The 21,839-nt window shown below is 53.1% G+C and overlaps 2 protein-coding genes across 11 annotated transcripts in view; both read right to left on the reverse strand.

Annotated features, from left to right (window-relative positions):
- The window catches only part of ROGDI (rogdi atypical leucine zipper), a 28,249-nt gene extending 15,073 nt beyond the window's left edge, over positions 1-13,176 (reverse strand). The window contains exons 1-12 of one of the 3 annotated variants that reach the window (XM_082429000.1): positions 13,028-13,176; positions 12,880-12,951; positions 12,106-12,188; positions 11,820-11,874; positions 11,016-11,096; positions 10,141-10,236; positions 8,802-8,900; positions 8,335-8,448; positions 8,201-8,250; positions 7,962-8,088; positions 6,494-6,761; positions 5,712-5,797 (exon numbers count right to left, since the gene is read on the reverse strand). In XM_082429000.1, the coding sequence (XP_082285126.1) occupies positions 5,712-5,797; positions 6,494-6,761; positions 7,962-8,088; positions 8,201-8,250; positions 8,335-8,448; positions 8,802-8,900; positions 10,141-10,236; positions 11,016-11,096; positions 11,820-11,874; positions 12,106-12,188; positions 12,880-12,951; positions 13,028-13,099 (1,203 nt within the window). In that variant the 5' untranslated portion in view covers positions 13,100-13,176. Of the gene's footprint in view, positions 1-1,303; positions 1,371-5,711; positions 5,798-6,493; positions 6,762-7,080; positions 7,655-7,961; positions 8,089-8,200; positions 8,251-8,334; positions 8,449-8,801; positions 8,901-10,140; positions 10,237-11,015; positions 11,097-11,819; positions 11,875-12,105; positions 12,189-12,879; positions 12,952-13,027 lie in introns of those variants that run through there. The other 2 variants (XM_082429002.1, XM_082429001.1) reach the window with 2 other exon arrangements.
- Positions 13,177-13,625: 449 nt separating this feature from the next.
- Positions 13,626-21,839, reverse strand: part of GLYR1 (glyoxylate reductase 1 homolog) — a gene marked incomplete at its 5' end in the record, with an annotated part of 36,172 nt that continues 27,958 nt past the window's right edge. For 3 of the 8 annotated variants that reach the window (XM_082429040.1, XM_082429037.1, XM_082429034.1), the window contains 4 exons: positions 19,428-19,865; positions 20,183-20,362; positions 20,681-20,843; positions 21,556-21,657. In XM_082429040.1, the coding sequence (XP_082285166.1) occupies positions 19,612-19,865; positions 20,183-20,362; positions 20,681-20,843; positions 21,556-21,657 (699 nt within the window). In that variant the 3' untranslated portion in view covers positions 19,428-19,611. The other 5 variants (XM_082429039.1, XM_082429041.1, XM_082429038.1 and 2 more) reach the window with 3 other exon arrangements.

Consider the following 21,839-nt stretch of genomic DNA (forward strand, 5'->3'; position numbering starts at 1 on the left):
TGCCCCTTCACCTATGCACACCACAAGTCCCCACTGCCCACAGGGTTTGTTGAGGGGTGCCTGGGGGAGCTGCTTCTCAGGGGAGACTGAACCCGCTTTCTGATATGCACCAGCCCCAGGGATCTGTCTCTCCCCACTCAGACTCTCCCGCAGCAGAGTGTGGCCAGCCTGGCAAAACACAGGGGCTGGACCCATGGGGGACAGAGAAGGAGAGAAGCAGCCTCATGTGGCACCTGGTGGCCTTGGATCCCTGTGGGAGCCTTGGGGGGCTGTCCTGTCCTGGCAGACCCTGGTTATGTGCTGAGGGGGAGGGGAGAGGGTGACAGTTAACTGCAGAACCTGAGCTCCACCCCCTTCCTGTGACCCCACCTGGGGGCTCCTCTGCAGCAGGGGGCTGAGAACAGGGACAGATAAGCTACTCCACCAGGCCCTTTCGGGTCACTGCCCTATAACCCTCACAATGACCCCGGCCTAGTTCTATAGACAGGAACCCCCTGCCCCCGCCCCGGGGAAGCGCCTTTGCCCAAGGTCACTTAGCTGGTAAGTGGTAGCCCTGGGCAGCAGCCAGTCCCTCTGCTTCCAAGTTCATGCCCCTTAACCACTCTGTTGGGGAAGCAAACCTGTGACCCTTGGCCAGAAAGTACAACATCCATGTGTTTTCTTTGGTCCGTCCATTGTTGGCATCGTAGTGTTTTATTTTTTTTTAATTTTTTTTTTATTTTTATTTTTTCGTAGTGTTTTAAATTGCCAATATAGCCAGAGTTTTGTCTGTGCACAACACTGTTTTAGGAGGCCTAGGATGTTAACTTGTTAATAATCATCAGAGCCCTGTGAAGTAAGTGCTGTTACTACCCCCAGTTTCCAGATCAGAGAGTCCAGTGAGTGGTTCAAGGTCACACAGTGAGGAAGTGGCAGGGCTGGGATCTGTGTCCACATGCTCACCCTCTGTGGCCTCTTTTCTTGTTCACACAAACCTCTAGATTTCTGGTGTATCTTAGAGATTATAAGCCTTGGCAACTCTGGGTCCAGCCTACAGCTGACTCAAGCTGCCCTCTTTTCTTTTCTTTTTTGGCCACGTCACGCAGCTTGCAGGATCTTAAGTTTGCTGACCGGGGATTGAACCCGGGCCCTGGCAGTGAAAGCGCCAAGTCCTAACCACTGGACCACCCGGGAACTCCCTAGCTGCCCTTTTTAGATGGGATACATGCTCCCCAGTTTGCCATAGTCCTCACCCCTCCCTAATGTCTCCCCAATAAGATGTTTCCTATACCAAGTTCATCTCACTCAGTTATTTCTTTCTCACCTGTTTCCTGGCACCTGAGTTTGCAAGCTCTAAGCAATCCTCTGTCTCCGATGTTGGCAAATATTTTCTGTAAAAGGCCAGATAGTATAGATTTTAAGTTTTGCCAATCATAAGATCTCTGTTGCAACTACTCTTTGGCTCTGCCATTGCAGTGGGAAAGCAGCCACAAGTAGATGGACAGGAGTGGCTGCGTGTCAGACTATTTACAAAAGCAGGTGGTGGTTTGCCGCCCCCACTCTGCCCACCAGGACTCAGCAACTCTGCCCGTTCTGCTCAGCTCAACTGTCCTGAGCCCCAGAAGCCTCTGTCCCTCCCTGCCCATGCCCTTCTGCTCCCCCACTTTCTACACATCTGAAGACAAAGGCTTAAACTTCACTTTCCAGGCTTGGAGGCAGAGCCTGCCCTGAACGCATGCCATTCCTGCTGGAGAACTCTCTCAAGCTACGCCACAGCTCTTGAGGGACACGGAGAGGCTGGCCTCCTCATCAACACAGATGAGAACGTTCTGTGCAGATGACCAAACAGCGCTGCTGACATGGAGACCCACCTTGCACGGGAGGAGACTCCGTCTCTGGGAATGTCTCCTAAGGAAATAAGCCTCTATGCCCAGAAAACACTTTCTCCAGGAGAGGTGTCACGCGTGAGTGATGTAGGAGTCTGGAAACCTGGGGGGAAGATGCCCACGGGGACTGCCTACTGGAGGATCAGGTCTGCAGAAAGCAGGACCATTCAAGGCGCTCTTGGCCATGTGGACTGGGGAAAGCCAAGGGTAAAGTCATCAGAGCAGAGTGCGGATGGCAGGTGAGCCCAATGTATCCAAAGAATCAAGACTGGAGGGAATCGTACCCACAGGTTGGGTGAGAGTAATACACAACCATTTAGTGCATTCATTGTGCCAAGGGAGTGTTTACATCGATTATTCCATTCAATCCTCAGCAGCCTGAGGAGGGGGATACTCTCCATACACCCACTTTACAGATGAGGAAACTGAGGCAGAGAGGGGTCAGGGGGTGGGCCTCCAGTCACACATGGGTGGGTGTTAAGGGCTGGGAGCAAGACCCGAGTCTGAGGTCTGACCGGCCTGAAATGCATCCTGCCATGGCCTCTATCCCATCATTGCTCTGCTTAGGTCCAAGGGGCTCTAAGGGTGCTTTTTGTCTTTTAATGACTTGGAATATCCCAGATTTTCTTTAATGAGAATAAACAAGAAATGAGGCACCTGGGCGTCTGGACAGGAAGACAGAGGGTCAGTGGGGAGAGGAGAGGACTGGCTCCTGCCCACTGGGCCAGGCCAAGGGGTGGGCAGGGGCCACAGTCGTTAAACCATCCCCCCTCCCCGCTTTTTTTTTTCATTGAGGTAAAATTCACAGAACATAAAATTAACTGCTAGCCATTTTAATGTGAACAGATCAGTGGCATTTAGTATTGATACGTTCACAATGTTGCAAATCTACCACCGATACCTAGTTCCAAGACATGTTCGTCACCCCTAAAGGAAATTCCATTACCACTAAGCACCCTATACCCATCCCCCTGCCCCTGGCAAACACTACTTTCTGTCTCTATGGATTTGACTATTCTGGACATTTCATATAAACGGAGTCACATACTATGTGGCCTTTTGTCCTTCTTTCACTGAGCATCATGTTTTCAAGGTTCATCCACTTTGTAGCATATGTCGGTGCTTTGTTCCTTTTCATGGCTGAATAATATTCCACCACATGGAGAGACCATAATGTGTTTATTCATTCATCAGTTTGTGGATATTTTGGGGTGTTTCCACTTTTTGGCTATTATGAAAACTGCTGCTGTGAACATTTGTGTACAAGTTTCGGTATGGACATGATTTAATCTCTTGGGTATATATATCTAGGAGTGGAATCGTTGGGTCTTATGATAACACTATGCATAACTTTTCAAGGGACCGTTTTCCCCAGTGGCTGCGTCCCTACCCCCTTTTGCAATAGAACAGTCATTTCAAAGTTACCCTCCCTGGGCAACAGGAATCTGAGATCTCAGAACAGGATGGAGGGGATGGAGGGTGTAAGATGGGGATCCCAGCACAGGAGACTGTATTACATGGTGGTCAAGGGCTCTGGGATCTGATGCCTGGGTTCCAGTTCTGACTTCTCTGCTCACTAGGTGTGGATGGAAGAATCATGGTGCGCAAAGAGTTCCCATCCGAATCCCCAGGAACCTGTGAATATGTTACCTTATGTGGCAAAAGGGACTTTGCAGATGTGATTAAGGATCCTGATGGGGAGATTATCCTGTGGGCCAGTGTAATCACAGGGGTCCTTATAAGAGGGAGGCAGGAAGAGCAGAGCCAGAGAAGGTGTGAGGATGGAAGCAGAAGTGGAAGTGATGGGGGTGGGGCATGAACGAAGGAATGTGGGTGTGTGGCCGCTAGAAGCTGGAAAAGCCGAGGAACTGGGACTTCCCTGGTGGCACAGTGGTTAAGCATCTGCCTACCACATATATACAATGGAATATTACTCAGCCATAAAAAGAAATGAAATTGAGTTATTTGTAGTGAGATGGATGGACGTAGAATCTGTCATACAGAGTGAAATAAGTCAGAAAGGGAAAAACAAATACCGTATGCTAACACAACACATATATATGGAATCTAAAAAAAAAAAGGTTCTGAAGAACCTAGGGGCAGGACAGGAGTAAAGACGCAGATGTAGAGAGTAGACTTAAGGACATTGGGAGGGGGAAGGGTAAGCTGGGACAAAGTGAGAGAGTAGCACTGACATATATACACTACCAAATGTAAAACAGATAGCTAGTGGGAAGCAGCCCCATAGCACAGGGAGATCAGCTCGGTGCTTTGTGACCACCTAGAGGGGTGGGATAGGGAAGGTGGGAGGGAGATGCAAGAGGGAGGGGATATGGGGCTATAAGTATGCGTGTGGCTGATTCACTTTGTTGCACAGCAGAGACTAGCACAACAATGTAAAGCAATTATACTCCAATAAAGATGTTAAAAAAAAAAAAAAAAAGAATCTGCCTGCCAATGCAGGGAACACGGGTTCGATCCCTGGTCCGGGAAGATCCCACGTACTGTGGAGCAACTAAGCCCGTGCGCCACGACTGCTGAGCCCGCGCTCTAGAGCCCGCAAGCCACAACTGCTGAGCCCGAGTGCCACAATTACTGAAACCAGCGCGCCTAGAGCCCGTGCTACGCAACAAGAAAAGCCACTGCAATGAGAAGCCCACGTACCGCAACGAAGAGTAGCCCTCGCTTGCTGCAACTGGAGAAAGCCTGCGCGCAGCAGCGAAAACCCAATGCAGCCAAAAATAAATAAATTAAATAAATTAAAAGAAAAAAAAAAAGGCGAGGAATTGATTCTCCCCTAGGACTTTCAGGAGGAACACAGCCCTGCCCACTCATTTTAGACTCTGACCTCCAGAACTGTAAGATAATAAACTTGCATTGTTTTAAGCCACTAAGTTTGTGGTAGTATGTTATAGCAAGAACAGGAAATGAATACATGTGTGACCTGAGCTAGTTGCTAAACTTCTCAAGGCCTCAGTTTTCACATCTGTAAAATGGGAATAGCAATAATACCCACTTTAGGATTGCCATGAGAATACAGGAGGTATGTACGTACACGCATCCTTCAGGGATATTGTGGGTACAGTTCCAGACCGCCACAATAAAGCAAATATTGCAAAAAAGTGAGTCACATGGCTTTCCCAGTGCATGTAAAAGTTGTTTACACTATATTGTAGTCTATTAAGTGGGCAATAGCATTGTATCTAAAAAAGACAACGTACGTACCTTGACTAAAAAATACTTTGCTAAAAATTGCCAAAATAATTACAATAATAACATCAAAGATCACCACTCACAGATTGCCATAACAGATATAATAAAAATGAAAAAGTTTCCAAATGCTGCTGGAAAATGGTACCGATAGACTTGCTCAACTCAAGGTTCCACAAACCTTAAATTTATCAAAAACGCAACATCTGTGAAGTGCAGTAAAGAAAAGTGTGCCTGTATAGCATCAGGCACAGAGCCTAACATTAGCCAACATGTTTTCCCAGCGAGACCGTAAGCCCCACAAGGACAAGAAGGTGTGTCCACCTGATTTACAGCCGGTCCCAAGGGCCTAGCAGGCCTGGGCCCTGCTCTGGGGGGAAGGGGGGAGGCGAGGCAGCTCCAGGTGCTGTGTCAGGGGCCCCCGGCTCCAAGTTCTGGGGAGAGAGCGCATTTGAGCGACCATAACCATCGTCTCACAAGGGTCACTGTGAGGATTAGAATAGAGAAGGACCCCAAAGGCTGCTGCTGCGCTGCCAGGCACACAGTCGCTGCCCAGGCAAGGGCGGTGGTACAGAAACTTCTCCCTCCCCTCCCCTCCTTTCTTCTTTTTCGCCTCCCTCCCTCCCTCCCTCCAACCTGCCACCATTTTTCTTCTGTCTTTTCTTCATTCATGAAGTCAACAGCGGCTGAGTGTCTGCTGTGTTCCAGGTTGGCTGTCTGGTCTATTGAGAAAAACTGAAAAATCCCTGGAATGAAGAGGCCAAGAGGCCTGTGGCCTCCTCCTTCCGCCGCACCTGCTGAGGTTGGGAGGCAGTAAGTACACCTGCGGGGCACAGGCCCCGCCCTCACCGGAGCTCCGTCAGCACCCCCAAGGGCCCTGGGGGACTGGTGGGGGGCGGGGCTGGTTGCCAAGGCCTCAGGTGGTGTGGACCCGGAAGCAGGAAGTAGTCTGTATTCCCAGGACCTAGTACCTGCTTGGCTGGGAGATTTCCAAGGCAGGTGGGGGCCCAGGGGTGGGGCTGCTCGGGGGAGTGGGCGGGGAGGGGCTTGCTCAGGCCAGGGCCAGGAGAGAAGTGGAAGCGAGGCTGGGGTAGGGGCTGGGGCCAAGAGGGGTGGTGTGGGAGGGCAGGGATGCGGCAGCCCCAGAGGAGCCCAGGGTTCTGAGGTGGCCCTCTGGGGGGCTGGAGCAGGTGGTACCCAGGACCATCCAGCTGAGATGGCCTCGTTAACGGAGGATGTGGAGCAGGAGCTGAGCGCCACAGCCCAGCAAGTGCTGGGGAAACTGTGGAGCCACCAGCTGTTCCAGTCCAAGTGGGACACCGGTGCCTTCGTCATCTTCCTCGTCTTCCTCGGTGAGTGTGGCTTGGCCTCTGGCCCCCGTCAGCCTCCCAGGCCGAGGGCCATATCTGGATACCCACCCTGCCCGCAGGCGTCGTGGCGCTCCTGCTGCTGGTCATCTGCATCCATTGCTGCTGCTGTGGCTGCTGCCAAAGCCGCTCCTCCAGGTCCCGGAAGGTGAGCCCGGAGCACCAGGGCCAGGCCGAGAAGGTGGCGGTGGGGCGGGCCGGGGGCCGAGGAGTGAAGCCACCAGCCCCTCTGTGCCTCTCTTGCAGAAACACTCCGTGGGATTTGATAACCTTGCCCTGGAGCCTTAATGCAGAGAGTCCTTGCTCCCCTGCCTTTGTCCTGCTGGGCAGCAATAACAACGCCTTGTTCAGCCAAAGCCTGAGTCTGGAGTGTGTTCTGAGCCTCCCGTCAGGGTGGGCAGTGTAGGCCCCCACTGCTTCATCCAGATGACCCCTGTGTCCCTCACAGCCTTCAGATGGCATGACTGTCACCAGGAGACCTCGGGTGACGTGCTGCAGCCACCCAGCCGCTGCCCATTCACCATCCCATTCGGCCCCTCGGAGGCCAGGGGTTCAGTCACTGGGTACTCGGCCCAGCTCCTGACTATCAGGGACCCCTGGCCAGGTCCCTACTCAGACAGACAGACAGACAGAAGGGCTCCAGGCAAAGTCGGATGATTTTTATTTCTTGAAGGCCCCGTCAGGGTTGCCGAGCGAACACAGTCAAGGGCACTACAGCTCGTGGTGGGTAGCTTCTGTCCTCCCCTCCCAACTCAGAGCTTAGGGCCACCACCCACCCCTCAGGCTCCAGTGGGAGGGGGTGTGTGGCTGCCCCTTGCCATCCTGGAGGAGCTCGACAGGCTGCGAAGAGGGGAGGAAGGAGAGCCCTGGGCCTGGCCCCAGCCAGAGTCCAAAGGTTCCTGCCTTGGGGGGAAGGCAGGGCTTGGACTATAGGCTACCTCGAAGCCCCGCCTTCCTGACCTCCCCCATTCAAAACAAAAAGCACGCCAGTGTTCCTTCCTCCCAGTGTGTCCAGTGTTGACAGGCAGGGCAGGGTGAAGAGGGAAATAAATAGGCCGCAGTGCCGAGCTCTGGCCGGCACTTTGTGTGTGTAGGTGTGTGTGTTGGGGGGGAACAGGGACTCCTTGGGCAGGGGCCATTCCCAGGGGGACAGGCTCTTGGGTGCTCTGTTCAGAAAGGCCTGTAGCTCCAGTAGCTGGAGAACACGGAGATCTGGGGAAGGAGGGAGATGGGGGGACATGGTGAGTGGTGGTGCTAGGGGATCTGGCCCCTGCTGCACCCTCTGTGACCCAGGTGAGGTTTGAAGGTCATCCAAGGGCCATGTGTCAGGAAAAGGATACTGTTGCCAAGCAACACCATGGCGCACGTGTTTGGGGTGTGCAGAGGGTACGACAGATCTTACGATTAGGGGGCGCTTTAGAGATGTGCCTCCCAAAAAAAGAAGGGGCTAAACAACCTGCTGTTTGGCTGGCCTAATCTGCGTGAGGCCCAGCCCGGCCCTGACGCCCCATGTCCCCACCTTATCCTTGAGCTGCTGGCAGAGCTGCAGGGAGACGGTGAAGAAGACGAGGGCGTCGTTCAGCCACGGGATCACACACTCCACCTTGTGCACGTGGCTCACCTCCAGACGCTGTGCACCCCACTCGCTGCGGGGAGATGGGAGTGTCCCTGAGGGCAGTTCAGCCGGCCAGGACCCCGTCCCCTGAGTTGCAGACGTGCGAGGGTGCTCCAGGGACCTCTCCCAGGCAGCGTACGTACAACATGGCCCCAGGGCTGTGAAGCACGGCACCTCCGGCTGGGCGGAAGTTCTAGGCAGAAGAACATCAGACTGGATCAGGCCTGGCTGGGGCCTGGGGCGGGCAGGGGTGGGGTGGGGGGGACGGGGTGCTCACCTTGGTGGAATTGGGCTGCAGGGCATGCAGCTGGTACACGGTGAGGCAGAGCTTGTTGAGGTTGATGTAGACGTTGACCAGCAGGTCAGAAGGCAGGGCAGGGGCGAACATCCGCTGTGGGGAGGGGGGCCGGGCAGGCACATCCCACGCCCGCCCCTCCAACCACCCTGGGGGACTCCCAGTCCCCATCCCATGGACTGGGGCTTCCAGAGTCTTCTCAGGTACCCCAGCTAGCTTCCTGCACCACTGGGCTTGGGACCCACTGATCCAGATCGGGGGGGTACATATCTGGGGGATGCAGAATGGAAGCCAAGGACTCCATCCCAGAAAACTGCACATAGGACTCTGTCGACAATTTGGGGCTTGCAGGACCTCCTGGCACCCCTGTGTCCCTCCCGGGTGCGAGCTGGGCCCCTCTGTGGGGACCGCCTCTCCTGGAGCAGGGGCCGGCCTGAGGCACCACTGACCGTAAGCCCGCTGGCGGCGATCTCAGGCAGAGTGAGGGTGGCTGGAGTGGTGAGCCGGTTTCGGGCTCTGGTCAGCTGCAGCATCACGGCATCCATCAGCTGGGAGAAGGGGGCTGGTCATAGCTGCTGTGAGGGCAGCGGGGCCTGGTCCTGATCCCATCCCCCTCCCCACCCCCGTATCAGTAGCAACAAAGTTATGGTAGCTCCTAGCTCCTTCCCTGGAGGGTCACAGTCTCAGGGCCCGAACCCCTGCAGCAGGAGGCTTGTTAAAGATGCAGGTAATTGGGCTCCAGCTGGGGGTCAGGGGCAGGACAGAAGGTTCTACTGCATGGGATCCTGGGTACTGGTCCAATGGGGAATAGAAGATCCCAGAAGTTAGTCCCAGGGGCATGAGGGCGTTGTGGATGAGAGTACAGGCAATGAAGGAGCTTAGAAGAAGGGATCCTAATTCAGCTTGGGTGCAAGGGGCCAGGGAGGGCTTCCTCAAGGAAGAACTGGGATGACTAAGTTGAGGCCTTATGGTGGACACCAGCCCCATTTTCACAGGTGAGGAAACTGAAGCTCCAAAGGGTTAAGGTCACACAGCTAGGGAACGGTGGAACCATCTGCACTCATCCCTTCACTTTGCCAAGGAGCAAAGCTTTGGCTCGAACTCAGAGCCCGTTTCCACTGCTTCCAGCTATTCATCCAGCTGTTGCCATGGCGCTGGGGTCACATGGCTGCAGGGAAAGGCAGAATTACTGGGTGGAGGCATGGGGGCTGCACATTACACCCCAGAGGGCAGTCACAGTTCTGAGAGAGACCTTAGTCCATCTGGTTTCAAATTTTCATGAGGTCCAGAGAGGATAGGTGAACCACCTGAGGACACACAGCAAGTCAGGGGCAGAGCTAAAGCATGAACTCAGGGCATCTGAGCTTCATCTTGTCCCTCCACAGCACATGAATTCATTTTGTTAATTACAAAAGTTTTTCTGTTGCTGGTACTAAAACCTGTAGCTACTGTTTACCAAGGGCTTATTAGAGACCACTTTACCTGCATCATCATGATTGGCAGTCACTACAGCTTGTCCCCCTTTTACAGGTGAGGCTACTGAGGCACAGAGTGGCTAAGTAAGTGACTTGAGGTTACACAGCTCATAGTGGGGGCCCTGGGATCAGAGCCCAGGTCTGTTTCTGGAGCCTGGGCTGTGAGCCTTTCAACTGTGGCTGGATGGACATGTATACACTGAGAGGTGAAGGGTCAACCATCGGCTACACCTGAGAATGTGGGGGCAGAGCTTTCCAGGGGCCCAGTCAGAGGTCAGGGAACCTGGCTCTCCCATCCCTGCGGGAAGGTCACCTTGAGGACCTCTGCTCCTGTCCTGAACTGGTAGCTCTCGTCCCGGTTGGCAAGGAGGTAAATGGCTTGGCTCACGTGGTTCCTGGCGTCCTGGATCTAAAAACAGCACCCAATGAGCGGTTAGTGGGCTGGGCCTCGGCAGGGAGAGGAGCCAGCTTCACAGCAGCCAAGGTCCCTGGGGGCCCCAGCCTACGGGCCCCCACCCTGAGGGCCTATCCTCCTAGGAGGGGCAGGGTGGGTGCCGCCTGCGGGCCAGGCCCTGGCTGCGTGCTGTGAGTCAGGCTTGGTCCCTGGCCTCATGTGGCTCACTTTCCAAAGGAGGACAGAGGGTAATAAAGGCACAAGGTAACAGACTGTGCAACTTGCCCAAGGAAACAAACAGGGTGATGAGGGCGGTGAGGGGGAGGTTCCAGGGAAGCGACTCGACTCTTGAGCTGACGCTCGTGTGATGAGAAAAGCTGAGGAAGTGGACTCCAGGCAGAAGGACAAGCCCGAGCAAAGGCCCTGAGGTGGAAACAGCTGGTGGCCAGTGAGAGGAGAGAGGGAGGGGGCAGAAGCCAGGCCCAATCACATAGGTGTTGTTAGGAAGCATGGACTTGGTCTCCAAGAGCCAGCGGAAGCCCCTGGAAGCTCTGGGCAGGGAGTGACTTGTTCAGGGCATCCCTGTGGCTCCCGCTGGGCTGGGGACCTACACATAGGACAGGCTAGGAGACCAGGCACTGCCCACCACAGCTGTGCTGCTGGGAAACACCTTCCCAAGCCTGCTGCGGCTGCAGGTCCCCACAGTGGCCAGCCCAGGAGGCCTCAGCGCTGCAAGGGACTGCCCCTGCCTGCCCTTGTGCCCCTGAGCCCTGGCCAGGGAAGGGCCCGGTTACCTGCTGCAGCTTCCACTGCTTGTCCTCCCTGAAGGCAAAGTGCAGCAGCTGGTTGTTCCTGGGCATCTTCAGGTTCACGTCCTGATGGGCAAGAGCGGCATAAGCTGGGCAGAAGGATGCCCTCCTGCTTTTGGCCACTCAGCCCTTGAGCCGGGGGCAGAAACGGGGTGTGTACGGTGGCTCAGGCCACAGCCACTCCATGGGGCAGAGGGCCTCTCAACACCCTGGCCATTTGGGGAGTGAACAGGGAGGTCAGGAAACAGGAACTCAGGCCCAAGAGGAACCACAGAGAAGTGAAAGGGAAAAGAGCCAAGAAAGGGGAAGGCGGCTTCGTCTGGGAGGAGGCGTGTAGTTGTGGGCAAACGGGGAACATGTGTACATGCCAAGGGACGGAACGCCCACCCGAGGAGAGGGACCTTCCCCCAGGCCTTGGCACCTGCCACAGGGTCAAGTGCAGCTGGAGCTCAGATGTTGGCTGATTGCACTTTGATCTGGGGCTAGCCTAATCCTGCCAATGCCCACGCTTCCTGGGGCCCAGAATCCAGGTAGGGCCGGGTAGCGCTGTGTGCAAAGCATTCCACCCCCCTTCCTGCACCTGTCACTGAAGCCACACACCAATCTCATGAGCGGGTTAGGGAGGGTGTCATTTTACAAACAAGGAAACTGAGGCCCAGAGAGGTCAAGGATCCTGCCCAGAGTCACACAGCTGGCTGGCGGCAGAGCAGGGATAAGCAGGAGGCCCCACGCTTTTCCCCACTGGGTCCTGTGGCAGCATGGGAAGGGGAGAGGGGCCGGGAGACTCACCGCCTGGCTCAGTGCATCCCCTTGCAGAGTCAGCACGCCCTTCACCTGGTCTGTGCTACAACACGTGGGGGTCAGAGAAGCGCCTGCAGCTACCCCTCCCACCACCCCATCCTCCCAACAGGCTGTCCCTGGCTGTCACAGGATGGTCCAGCCTGTCCCACTGCATACCCTCTGGACGTTGGAGCTGAAATCAGTCTGCAGGGCAAGGCCGTGCCACCTGTCCTAGAGGGTATCCCAAGTGTCCCCCCTCCCCAAGAGCCCACTCCCCAACCCAGCCCAGGCTCACCCACAGCTGCCCAGGATGAAGTTCTCCTGCTTTGTAGGCCCCTCGGTGCCTGAGCCCGGCAGAGTGAAGCGGAGAGAGGCCTCCTGCGGGGCAGAGGGGAGTGGGGTAGAGTTCACCCACCCCAGCCTAGCCATGTGTCCAGAAGCCCCACTCCCAGGGCCCCTCCCCCACAGCCTGAGTTTCAGGTCCTACCTGAGCCGATACCTGCTCCTTCCACACTCCCTGGGAGCTTACTGTGTGCCCAACCCGGGAGAGAGAACCGAGAGATACCCTCCCGGCTTGGGTAAGGTTCGGAAGTGGGGAGCAAAGTCAGGGGAGACAGTAGTCATGGCAACCCGCAATTTTGGCTTTACTAGGCACTGCCTGGACATTTTTTTGTGATTCTATGGTCTTTTTTTTTATCACAACAGCCCTGAGGCCGGTACTAGTATCTTCTTTTTGCAAAGGAAAGGCCCAGAGAGATCGAGTACTTGGCTGAGGTCAAAATGCTGGGTCCAGATCTGAGGTTTAATGTCAATTTCAAAGGAGGCCTTCTCCGACCCTCGGGCTCAATCCAGGCCCGCCGCGCTCACAGGGCTGCTTGTGGATTGGGTAATTATCTGCTACTGCCCCCCGGCTAGACTCTAAGTCCTCTGAGGGCAGGGCCTGGTCTGAACACGGCGCGTCGCGTACACAGTCGGCGCTCGGGCAGCAGCCGCGGGAGGCCGGGGAAGGAGCCGCGCTGGGGGAGGGTAGGGAGGGTGGGCGCCCGCACAGGCCCTCAAGGCACGTTACCTTAAGGATGTCCTGCAGCTGCCTCAGCACGGCGTGCACCTCGTCGTGCAATAGCCAGCGAAACTCCTCCTCCTGCGGGGACAGGCCCACAGTCAGCCGCCCGGGCCCGCCGCCCCCCGCCCCACCCCGCCCCGCCCGCGCGCCTCACCAGCACCGCCCGCTCAGCCGCCGTCGCTGCCATCACGGTCGCCATCGCCGCCACTCGCTGCCCAGCGACCATCACCGGCCCGCCGTCCGCTCTCCGCTCAGTCCTCCGTCGCGCCCGGGCCCACCCCCCCCCCGCCGCCGATTGGCTGCGCGGGCGCCCGCCCCGCCTCCAGCTCGCGACACTGTGAACGCCCCGGAACCCGCCCGCTCCGGCTCACCCCGGACACCGCCCTCACCAGCCGCGGGCGCTGAGTACTCCGGCGCCGTATCCATCGCTACTCTCGGGCCGGACCGCCAGGGCTGCTCGTGCCGCCCCTTCTCGGCCCTGATAGGGCGCCCTGCTCCGTGCGCACTCACCGATTGGCCGGCCCGATAGCTTGCTCTCGCCGCGCCCGGCGATTGGCCGACGGGGCACCTTGTTTCCGCCCGATCTCGCCTCCGGCCCACTAGTTCCGTCGGTCCGGGAGGGACTAACGCGCGGACCCTACAGTCCCATCGCCGTGCAGAAGAGGCCGCCGCTCCGCTCCACGCCTGGCCCCACCCCTCCCACCACCGCACGTCGCTCCATGTCTGGGCGCAGACCACCGCCAAGGTCACAGTTGTGTTACCAAGAAACGTTTTTATTTTGCTTGCAGTAGCTTTTTGTTAATTGCACAAAATCATGTTTTGTTTTTGCCATTTAAACATTATCACACAATCCTATTCTGAAAGACAAATGTTCATTAAAAACAAAGCAAAAATAAAAATTCACAACCTTAATTACCTAGATTTGTCATTTAAAGGAGGTTTAAAGGAAAAAAAAGGGTGGTGGAGGAGGGGCTTTCTTACAAGCTTTTTCACAAGTGTCACATTTTCTCCTTAAAAGGGAAGGATTTCAAAACAAAGGTGAAATAGCTTAAACAAATATTCATAAAAAGGAACTTTACAGAATTGTCAACAATATTAAGACAACATTGACTAACCAGTTTCATTACAGCATCTTCCCCCACCCCCACCCCCCAGTGTCCGGCTAGGACTAGAACAGGCTTTGTGTTCAGACAGAAAAGAATTCAAAATCCCAGTGAAATTAACAACTGTGCCAAAAACCACGGGCATCTCCCCTGCCCTCCACCCATGTCTTCTGAGATCCCCTGACCTGGGTTCTGATCAGTGGAAAAGGGCCAAGCCTGTGAGGGGGAGGGGCCCCACAACAGCGTGGCCACCTCGTTATGTTTATCATCACATATTCACTATAATTGCTGACCTTCTGCAGTGTGACTTTGGAAAATCCAACCCATGCAGAGGGAGAAAACACTGACATCCTTTAGGTAACTTCTCCTTGTTTTTATTATGCCACATTCTAAGCCCCTCTGGTCCCCTATCCAAGGAGAAATGCTAGGGTCTCGAGGACGTCTTAGATCTGCCTCTTGAGGGTCAGGTAGCTCTGGTTCAGTCAGGCCTAGTTCTCCTCTTCCCTCCTGACAGACCCCAGGACCCTGAAAGCACCGAAAACCAAGCTGCTGGCTGAAGTGCAGACACTCATTCCTGTTTCAAGAGCTGAGCCTAAGAAATGGTCATCGTTGGTCAGGTTGGGTCTGGACCAAAGAAGGAAGAGACAGAAAGCAATACTGTCTCCATGAGAGGAAAAGGGGGAGGGAAGGAGAATGGAGAGCGGTGGGCATGCAGGGGACTTGTGCAGGGATGGGCTGGAGCAGGTGGGACTGCTGTGAGGGGATGTGGGTCAGAACGGCTCTTCAGAACCAGGTGAAGGGTCTGTGGCGTAACGGAAACAGGAAGGAACCCCATACCCCTCCCTCTTCAATCCTCAGTGGTGGCCCTCAGGACCCCCTTCCCAAGGACTGGAATGCAAATCCAAATACTACAGCAGCCTGGTGAGGAGTGAGCACCCTTACACCAAAGCGAGGAAGTCTGATCCCGGCCCAGGCTCCACAGTCCCGGCGACTTCTGGGCAGGTGCTGAACAGCAGCGAGGAGAGAGGGCTTCTGTGAAGCTCACCTAGGGGTGGGCTGTTTGCTGCTTTCCCTGGAAAGCCAGAGCCCTGTCTTCGCTTGACTCTGCCAATCCCTTTTCAGCTCACAAAGGCATTTATGGAGAGTTGGTTGCACATTGGTAGCTTAAACATGACAATCCTCATCAGCTGGTCACCTGAGGTTGGAGGGCCCATGGGACCCTCCGTTCACAGTCTGCTGGCTCATCTTGGCCCAGAGCCTCTCCCTGCGTGGGATCCAGTGGGGGACAGTGGACAGAACCACAGCCTCTTCGTTGTGAGGGAAGCAGTGGGAAAGCTTCCACTTCTCACTGCTGATTCTAGTTCCTCAACTGGAAGGGGTTTGAGATAAGACAGCTTGGAAGAAGGGAAAAAAAAAAAAGCCAGGCAGCAGTTTCTGGGCAGCTTCTATCCTGGGGCGAGAGCCAGTATGGTGGGTTGTGTGTGTGTATGTGTGTGTGTGTGTGTGTGTGTGTGTGTGAACACACAGCCACCTAGTCCAAGGCCGGTGCCCAGCTCAAGAGCTTTCCCACAGGCCAATCCTGCTGACACCCCTCCCTTCTCCGGGACCTCCAGGGGAGGAGCGATGCTGTGTGCTGTGCTGATGGCAAGTCTCAAAGTCTGTAAAAAAGAAGATGGAGACAGGTGGACTGGTCCAGAGTTAAGTCCCAGGACCCCAACTCCATGTGAGGAAGAGGGGGTCAGAGGGAAGATGGGGGGTGGGGGTGGGGTCAAGGGCTTAGTGTATATAGGCTCGGTACACGGCAGACATGTCATTGTCAGACTGGTCCAGTGCCTTGGCTCTTTTGTACACCTGGAAAAAAATGACATGGGCTTAGTCTGGCCACAAAGCTGACTTAGAGACACAGATCTGCTTCCGAGAGGCAGTCCTCGATGTGGTTAGGTAGGTAGGTTCTGGAGTCTAGGCTGTCTGGGTGTGACTCCTGGATTCCCCACTGACTGGCCTAACCTTGGACAAAGTGCCTCAGTTTCTCTGTGCCTCTACTACTGCTTCTTGACTTTATGGAGAAGGTAACAGGGTTATTGTGAGGATTAATGGAGTGAGGAATGTAAAGTGCTCAGAGGCAGGGCTCAGCATTGTTAGTAGTTATAATCATGTTCCTTCCTGCCCCAAGGACTTCCCATGTTATTCTCTGGGCCACTGTCCCTGTCCTTCCCTCAGCATTGGCTGGCTCCTTCCCAATCAGCTCCAAGGCCTTTCCTGACCATCCCATCTGAAGCAGCGGCTACACCACTTTACCCAGCCACCTCCATCCCTTTACTCTGTTCCACTTTATTCATAATTCTAACCTTCTGCAATTCTTACTTGTTTAAACATTTATGTGCTTACTTTGTGCCTCCTTCCATTAAAATGTAAGCTCTACAAAGAAAAGAAGGGGCTGCACCCTGTGTCCCCAGAGCCTAGAATGGTGCTTGGCAATTAACAGACACCCCAAAGGTACTAGATGAATATGAAAGAGTGTGAGAAAAATTAAAAAGCCATCGTTCAACAAGGGCAGCACAACATCCAGTCATGTTGAAAAAATGCAGCTGGACACAGGTTCCTCCCACACAGTTGGCCGGCTGCATTTTTTTCTTTTTCTAAACATGATGTCCACTACAGCTCAGGTGTAGCTGTCAACTCAGAATGAAGACTAAATAAAGACCTTTTGAGATAAAAAAGAACTTGATCATTGCCAGCAAACCTGCATTCAGGAAATGCTAAAGCAAGTTCTTCCAGCTGAAAGGAAAACAATAGCAGAGAGAAATTCAATTCTTCAGAAAGGAAAAGAAAGCACTGGAAATGGTAAATTAGAAAAATATGAACTTATTTTTTCTCTTAATTTCTTTAAAATACATGTGACTACTTAAAGCAAGACATTCTGACAACGGTGGGTTTAAAACAAAGACAAATGTAACACATAGGACATTTGTACCCTAAAGCAGGGGTTCTCAACCTGGGGTCATTTTGCTCCCCACCTGGAGTGACATTTGGTAATGTCTGGAGACACCTTCTATGAACTGAGGGGGTGCAACCGGCATCTAGTGGGTAGAGGACAGGAATGCTGCTAAACATCCTGCAATGCACCGGACAGCACCCACATCAAAATGTCAATAGTGCCCAGGTTGAGAAACCCTGCCTTAAAGGATGAGGGAGGGAGAGGTAAATGGATCTACATTTTATGTAAAGAGGTCTAATCTAGGATGTGAAATTAAGGATGCGTATAGCAATCCTTAGAGCAAAGACAAAAGAAAAATGATGCACTGTTAAAAAGCCAATAGATAAAATGGAATTTTTTAAAAAAATATTTATTTATTTGGCTGCGCTGGGTCTTAGTTGTGGCACACAGGATCTTGGGATCTTCATTGCGACATGTGGGATCTAGTTCCCTGACCAGGGATTGAACCCGGGCCTCCTGCATTGGGAGGGCGGGGTCTTAACCACTGGACCGCAAGGGAAGTCCCGATAAAATGGAATTCTAAAATATATTCAAATATCCCAAAAAAAGGATATCCCAAAAGAAAGGAGGAACAAACAAAAGCCAGAGGGGACAAATGGCAATCAAATGATAAAAGAGTAGCTCTAAATCCAACCACATATCAATAGACTTCAAGACAAAGACTAAATGTTAATGGACCAGTTAACCTCAAGATCCTGAACTCCAAACAGTGGCCAGAAAGTGCCATGCTCCATCAAGAAATTAACCAAAATGTCTGTTTCCAAGCCAACGAATCCTGTAGTGAGGGGAGAGGCAAGTGGAAATCACCTCACAGAGAAGTGCTCCCAACACAAGCCACCATGGAACCCTTCAGAAGTAACCACAGTTACAAACAAACTCATCAATGAAAAATTATATAACACACGAGGAATTCCACTGCCAAGAGAGAACCTGAATGTAAGAAAGGAGGAACCTGAAATTGTACTGCAAACTGGGAAGTGAAACAAGTACTCTGAGATGTTCAGACACACGAAGGAAGGACAGAGACACAGAATTCAAGGACAGAAGATTATAAACTATGAAAAGGCAGGTCTGAAAAGAACAGTACTGTGTATTTTTTATTTATTTATTTTTGGCTGCGTTGTGTGGCTTGCGGGATCTTAGTTCCCCAGCCAGGGATGGAACCTGGGCCTCCAGCAGTGGAGTCCTAACCACTGGACAGCCAGGGAATTCCCCAGTACTGTGTATTTTTACTTCTTCTTTGTCTCTATAGAACAAGCCACTTGAGACCTCTATTTAACCTGAATAAAAATGCATATAGCTTATAGCACTTGGAAGACAGAGTCTCTAAAATAAATGAATCTGTGTGATTCATGTATGTACGTGTTTCACAAAATGTAGTTTTTTAAAAATTTATTTTATTATTTTATTTTTTGGCTGCGTTGGGTCTTCGTTGCTGTGCGCAGGCTTTTCTCTGGTTGCGGCGAGCGGGGGCTACTCTTTCTTGCGGTGCGCGGGCTTCTCATTGCGGTGGCTTCTCTTGTTGCAGAGCACGGGCTCTAGGCGTGCGGGCTTCAGTAGTTGTGGCTCGCGGGCTCTAGAGCACAGGCTCAGTAGTTGTGGCGCACGGGCTTAGAGGCTCCGCGGTATGTGGGATCTTCCCGGACCAGGGCTCGAACCCGTGCCCCCCACATTGGCAGGCAGATTCTTAAAAACTGCACCACCAGGGAAGCCCAAAATGTAGTTTTTATTGTAATTCTATGGTAAAGACAAATATTGCTCAGCCGTTTTTTTTTTTTAAGCTTATACTTCTATCAGATTGAGATAAGAAAACTGAACTTCTAAAAAACTGTTTCCAAAAAGTACCTATGTAGGTGCTTAATAAACGTCATTCAAAAAAAATGTTAAGGACTAAACAATCCAATTAATAGGCAGACACTGTCAGAATGGATAAAAATGCAAGCCCCAATTATAGACTGTCTACAACAGACACAATTTTAAAACAAAGGTTGAAAGTAAATGGATGGAAAGAAATACATCACGTGGAAACCGTAAGCATGAGAAGACTACAGCAGCCATATGAAAATCAGACAACAGACTTCAAGACAAAGATCAAGATGGACATTTCTTAATAACGAAAGAGCAAATTCATCAGGAAGACATAACAATCATAAATGGTTAAGAGCCCAATAACAAAGACATCAAGCAGAATGGACAGAATTAAAGGGAGAAACAGATGATCCCACAATCACAGCTGGAGATTTTAACATCCCTTTCTTAGCAATTGAAAGAACTAGAGAAAAAGGTCAGTAAAGATAATCTAAAAAAATACTACCAACCATCTCGACCTAATTGATATGTGCAGAACACAGCACCCAACTGCAGAACACGCAGTCTTCTTAAGTGAACATGGCACACCCACCAAGACAGATCATCTGCTGAGCCACAAAACAAGTCTGAATCAATGCAAACAGTTAAAAGCCATATGTAGTATATTTTTTTGGATCACAGAGGTACATTAGAAATCAATAACCATTAGGTATCTAGGAAACCCTTCAGGGTTTTTATTTGTATTTGACAAATAATCCACAGGTCAAAGAAGAACTCCCAGGGAAGTAAGCATGGCTCGGAGGAAACATACTTAGGAAAGGTCTAAAATCAACAACCTAAGATTCCACCTTGAGAGGTTAGACACAGAGCCAAGCCAAGCCAAAGTAAGCAGAGGGAGGAGTGCAAGGGAAACAAAGGAGGGCTGCTGGGACTAGCACCGAGGCTTCCTGCTGTTACCTCATTGGCTGCAGCTGCCATAGGAGTCGGATGGTTGACGGCATCACCCAGCGCAATGGCTAGACGGAGATCCTTCTGTATGTATTTCAGGTAGAAATCAGGCTTAAAGTTTCCTTGCAGGATATCTGAGGAGGGAAAGTCATTCATCAGAAGAACTGAAAGGATCCTAAATAAGAAACCACCTGGAGTCCTGTCAGAGGTCAATACCTAGCATTTCCTCCCCCTCGGACACCCAAGAGACAAGTTCCCAGCCTGCAGCCCGAAATCCTATCTACCATGTCTCTGGATGCTCTCTGACTGGGGGCCTGGACTGACTGGAGTGGGTGCATCATTCACACACAATGAGTCCCTGAAGAAGACACTGTTCTGTGACATCTGCCTGACCCAGTTCCCAGCTTCAACCAAAACTACAACATAAAAAGAGAGGCCAAAGGCAACTTACTTTGGCACTTCTGGTCCAGGAAGATGCTGGCCAACTGTCCCTGATTGAGGATGTCCAAGAGTGTCTGCTGGGACTGGCCTGTCACTTGGGCCAGGGTGAGCCCCTCAGCGATGGTGGCCATGAAGCTCCCCTGGACCATGTTCACGATCAGCATCATCTTAGCTGCGTTGCCAACCTCACCTGCCCAGGGCAAAGCATCGTGGTCACGTCCCAAGAATCCCGTGGGGAGGGACTTTCTGCCCACCCTCACCCCTGCTTGGACCCACCTCTACACCCAGGGGAGGCCCCATTCACCTGCCCCTGACAGAACTGGCTCTGACCCTTCTGGCTCTTCCTCCTTCCAGGCACTGACTGTGCAAGTCAAAGGAAACCTTCCCACGGGGGCCCCAGGCAGAGAGGCCGTGCGGGACTGACGGTGTCATCAGGGCGGTCTAGAGGGGATGTGGCCCACCCAGCCTCCAGGCCTGAAGTGGCCCGACAGGTGGGCAGGCATGTTACCTAGAAAGAAGGAGGTCTTCCCCATGGCCTGGAAGCAGCTGCTGCAGTCCTCATATAAGCCCCTGTCTCCGGCCGCTAAGATCACCAACATCCCATCATTAGATAGCTGCTGATTCCCTGAGACCGGGGCTTCCAGAAAGCGGCCCCCCCTGGACACAATCACCTGGAAAGGAAAGTCACAGCTTCTGGAGACCTTGCCTCTCACGAAGGTCTTGGGCAGGAAGCAAGGAGCATACTGGGGCAGGAGCACTTGACCCTCCACGCCGAGGCCCCAAAGCTGACGCCCGTACCAAGGTGCTGGACTGACACTGGGAGGGTCAGCAGACTGTCCTCCACCAGGTGCCTGAATCACATGCGGTAGACAGAGAGAAGCTGGGGCGTCCTCACAGGCTCCCATTTACTCGGAGTTTCTCACAAAGACCAAAGACTACAACCAACGTTGACAACGCCAATGGCGTGGTCGACCACACTTCCTACAGACACTGTCCTACCTTGATTTCAGCCACCCTTAGAAGGCACATGGGCCACAAATCACCATCCCCTCACTTGGGCCCAGTGGCTCAGCGTGGTGGAATACTCTGCTAGTATCTGTAGAAAGCTGCTTAAATCAAAAAGGCCCTGATGGCAGCCTAGATTGCTTCTGAGAGGCTGGCAGCTATAGGACCCGATGCCCATCCCAGCCAGGAAACAAGTCTCCTTTCACAGCCACTCAGACTAGCTGTAGATTTGAAGGCAGAGAGTGAAGACAGGCTAGTCCCAAAGTCTCTGGCTTTGGCTCTAGAGTAACTCAGTTGCCCACACTTCGGCATGGTTAGCCTGGGTCTTGGGCTCCAACTGAAAGGATGCTGGAGGGCCAGCCCGAATGAGGCCGCTACCTGGGCCAGCTCGGTGACTGTGTCAGCATCCACTGTTGACATGTCCACGTAGCACTTCCCGGGGCGGATCCCTTGCAGCACACCACTGGGGCCCAGCACCAGCTGTGGGGACACAAGGGAGAAGCAATAGCCCAGGCTCCCAGCCAGACACCCAGGAGCCCCTTAGACCCAAGGTCAGTGTCCTGTTGATTTTTTGGCTCATTTCCCAAATAGAAGCTAAATATTAAGGCTCAAAAGGGAAGAGCATGTAAATAAGCAAGGGAAAGAGGAGAATTTATGGTATG

Source organism: Balaenoptera physalus, assembly GCF_965194825.1.
Source record: "Balaenoptera physalus genome assembly, chromosome: 16".
NCBI classification, from domain to species: domain Eukaryota; kingdom Metazoa; phylum Chordata; class Mammalia; order Artiodactyla; family Balaenopteridae; genus Balaenoptera; species Balaenoptera physalus.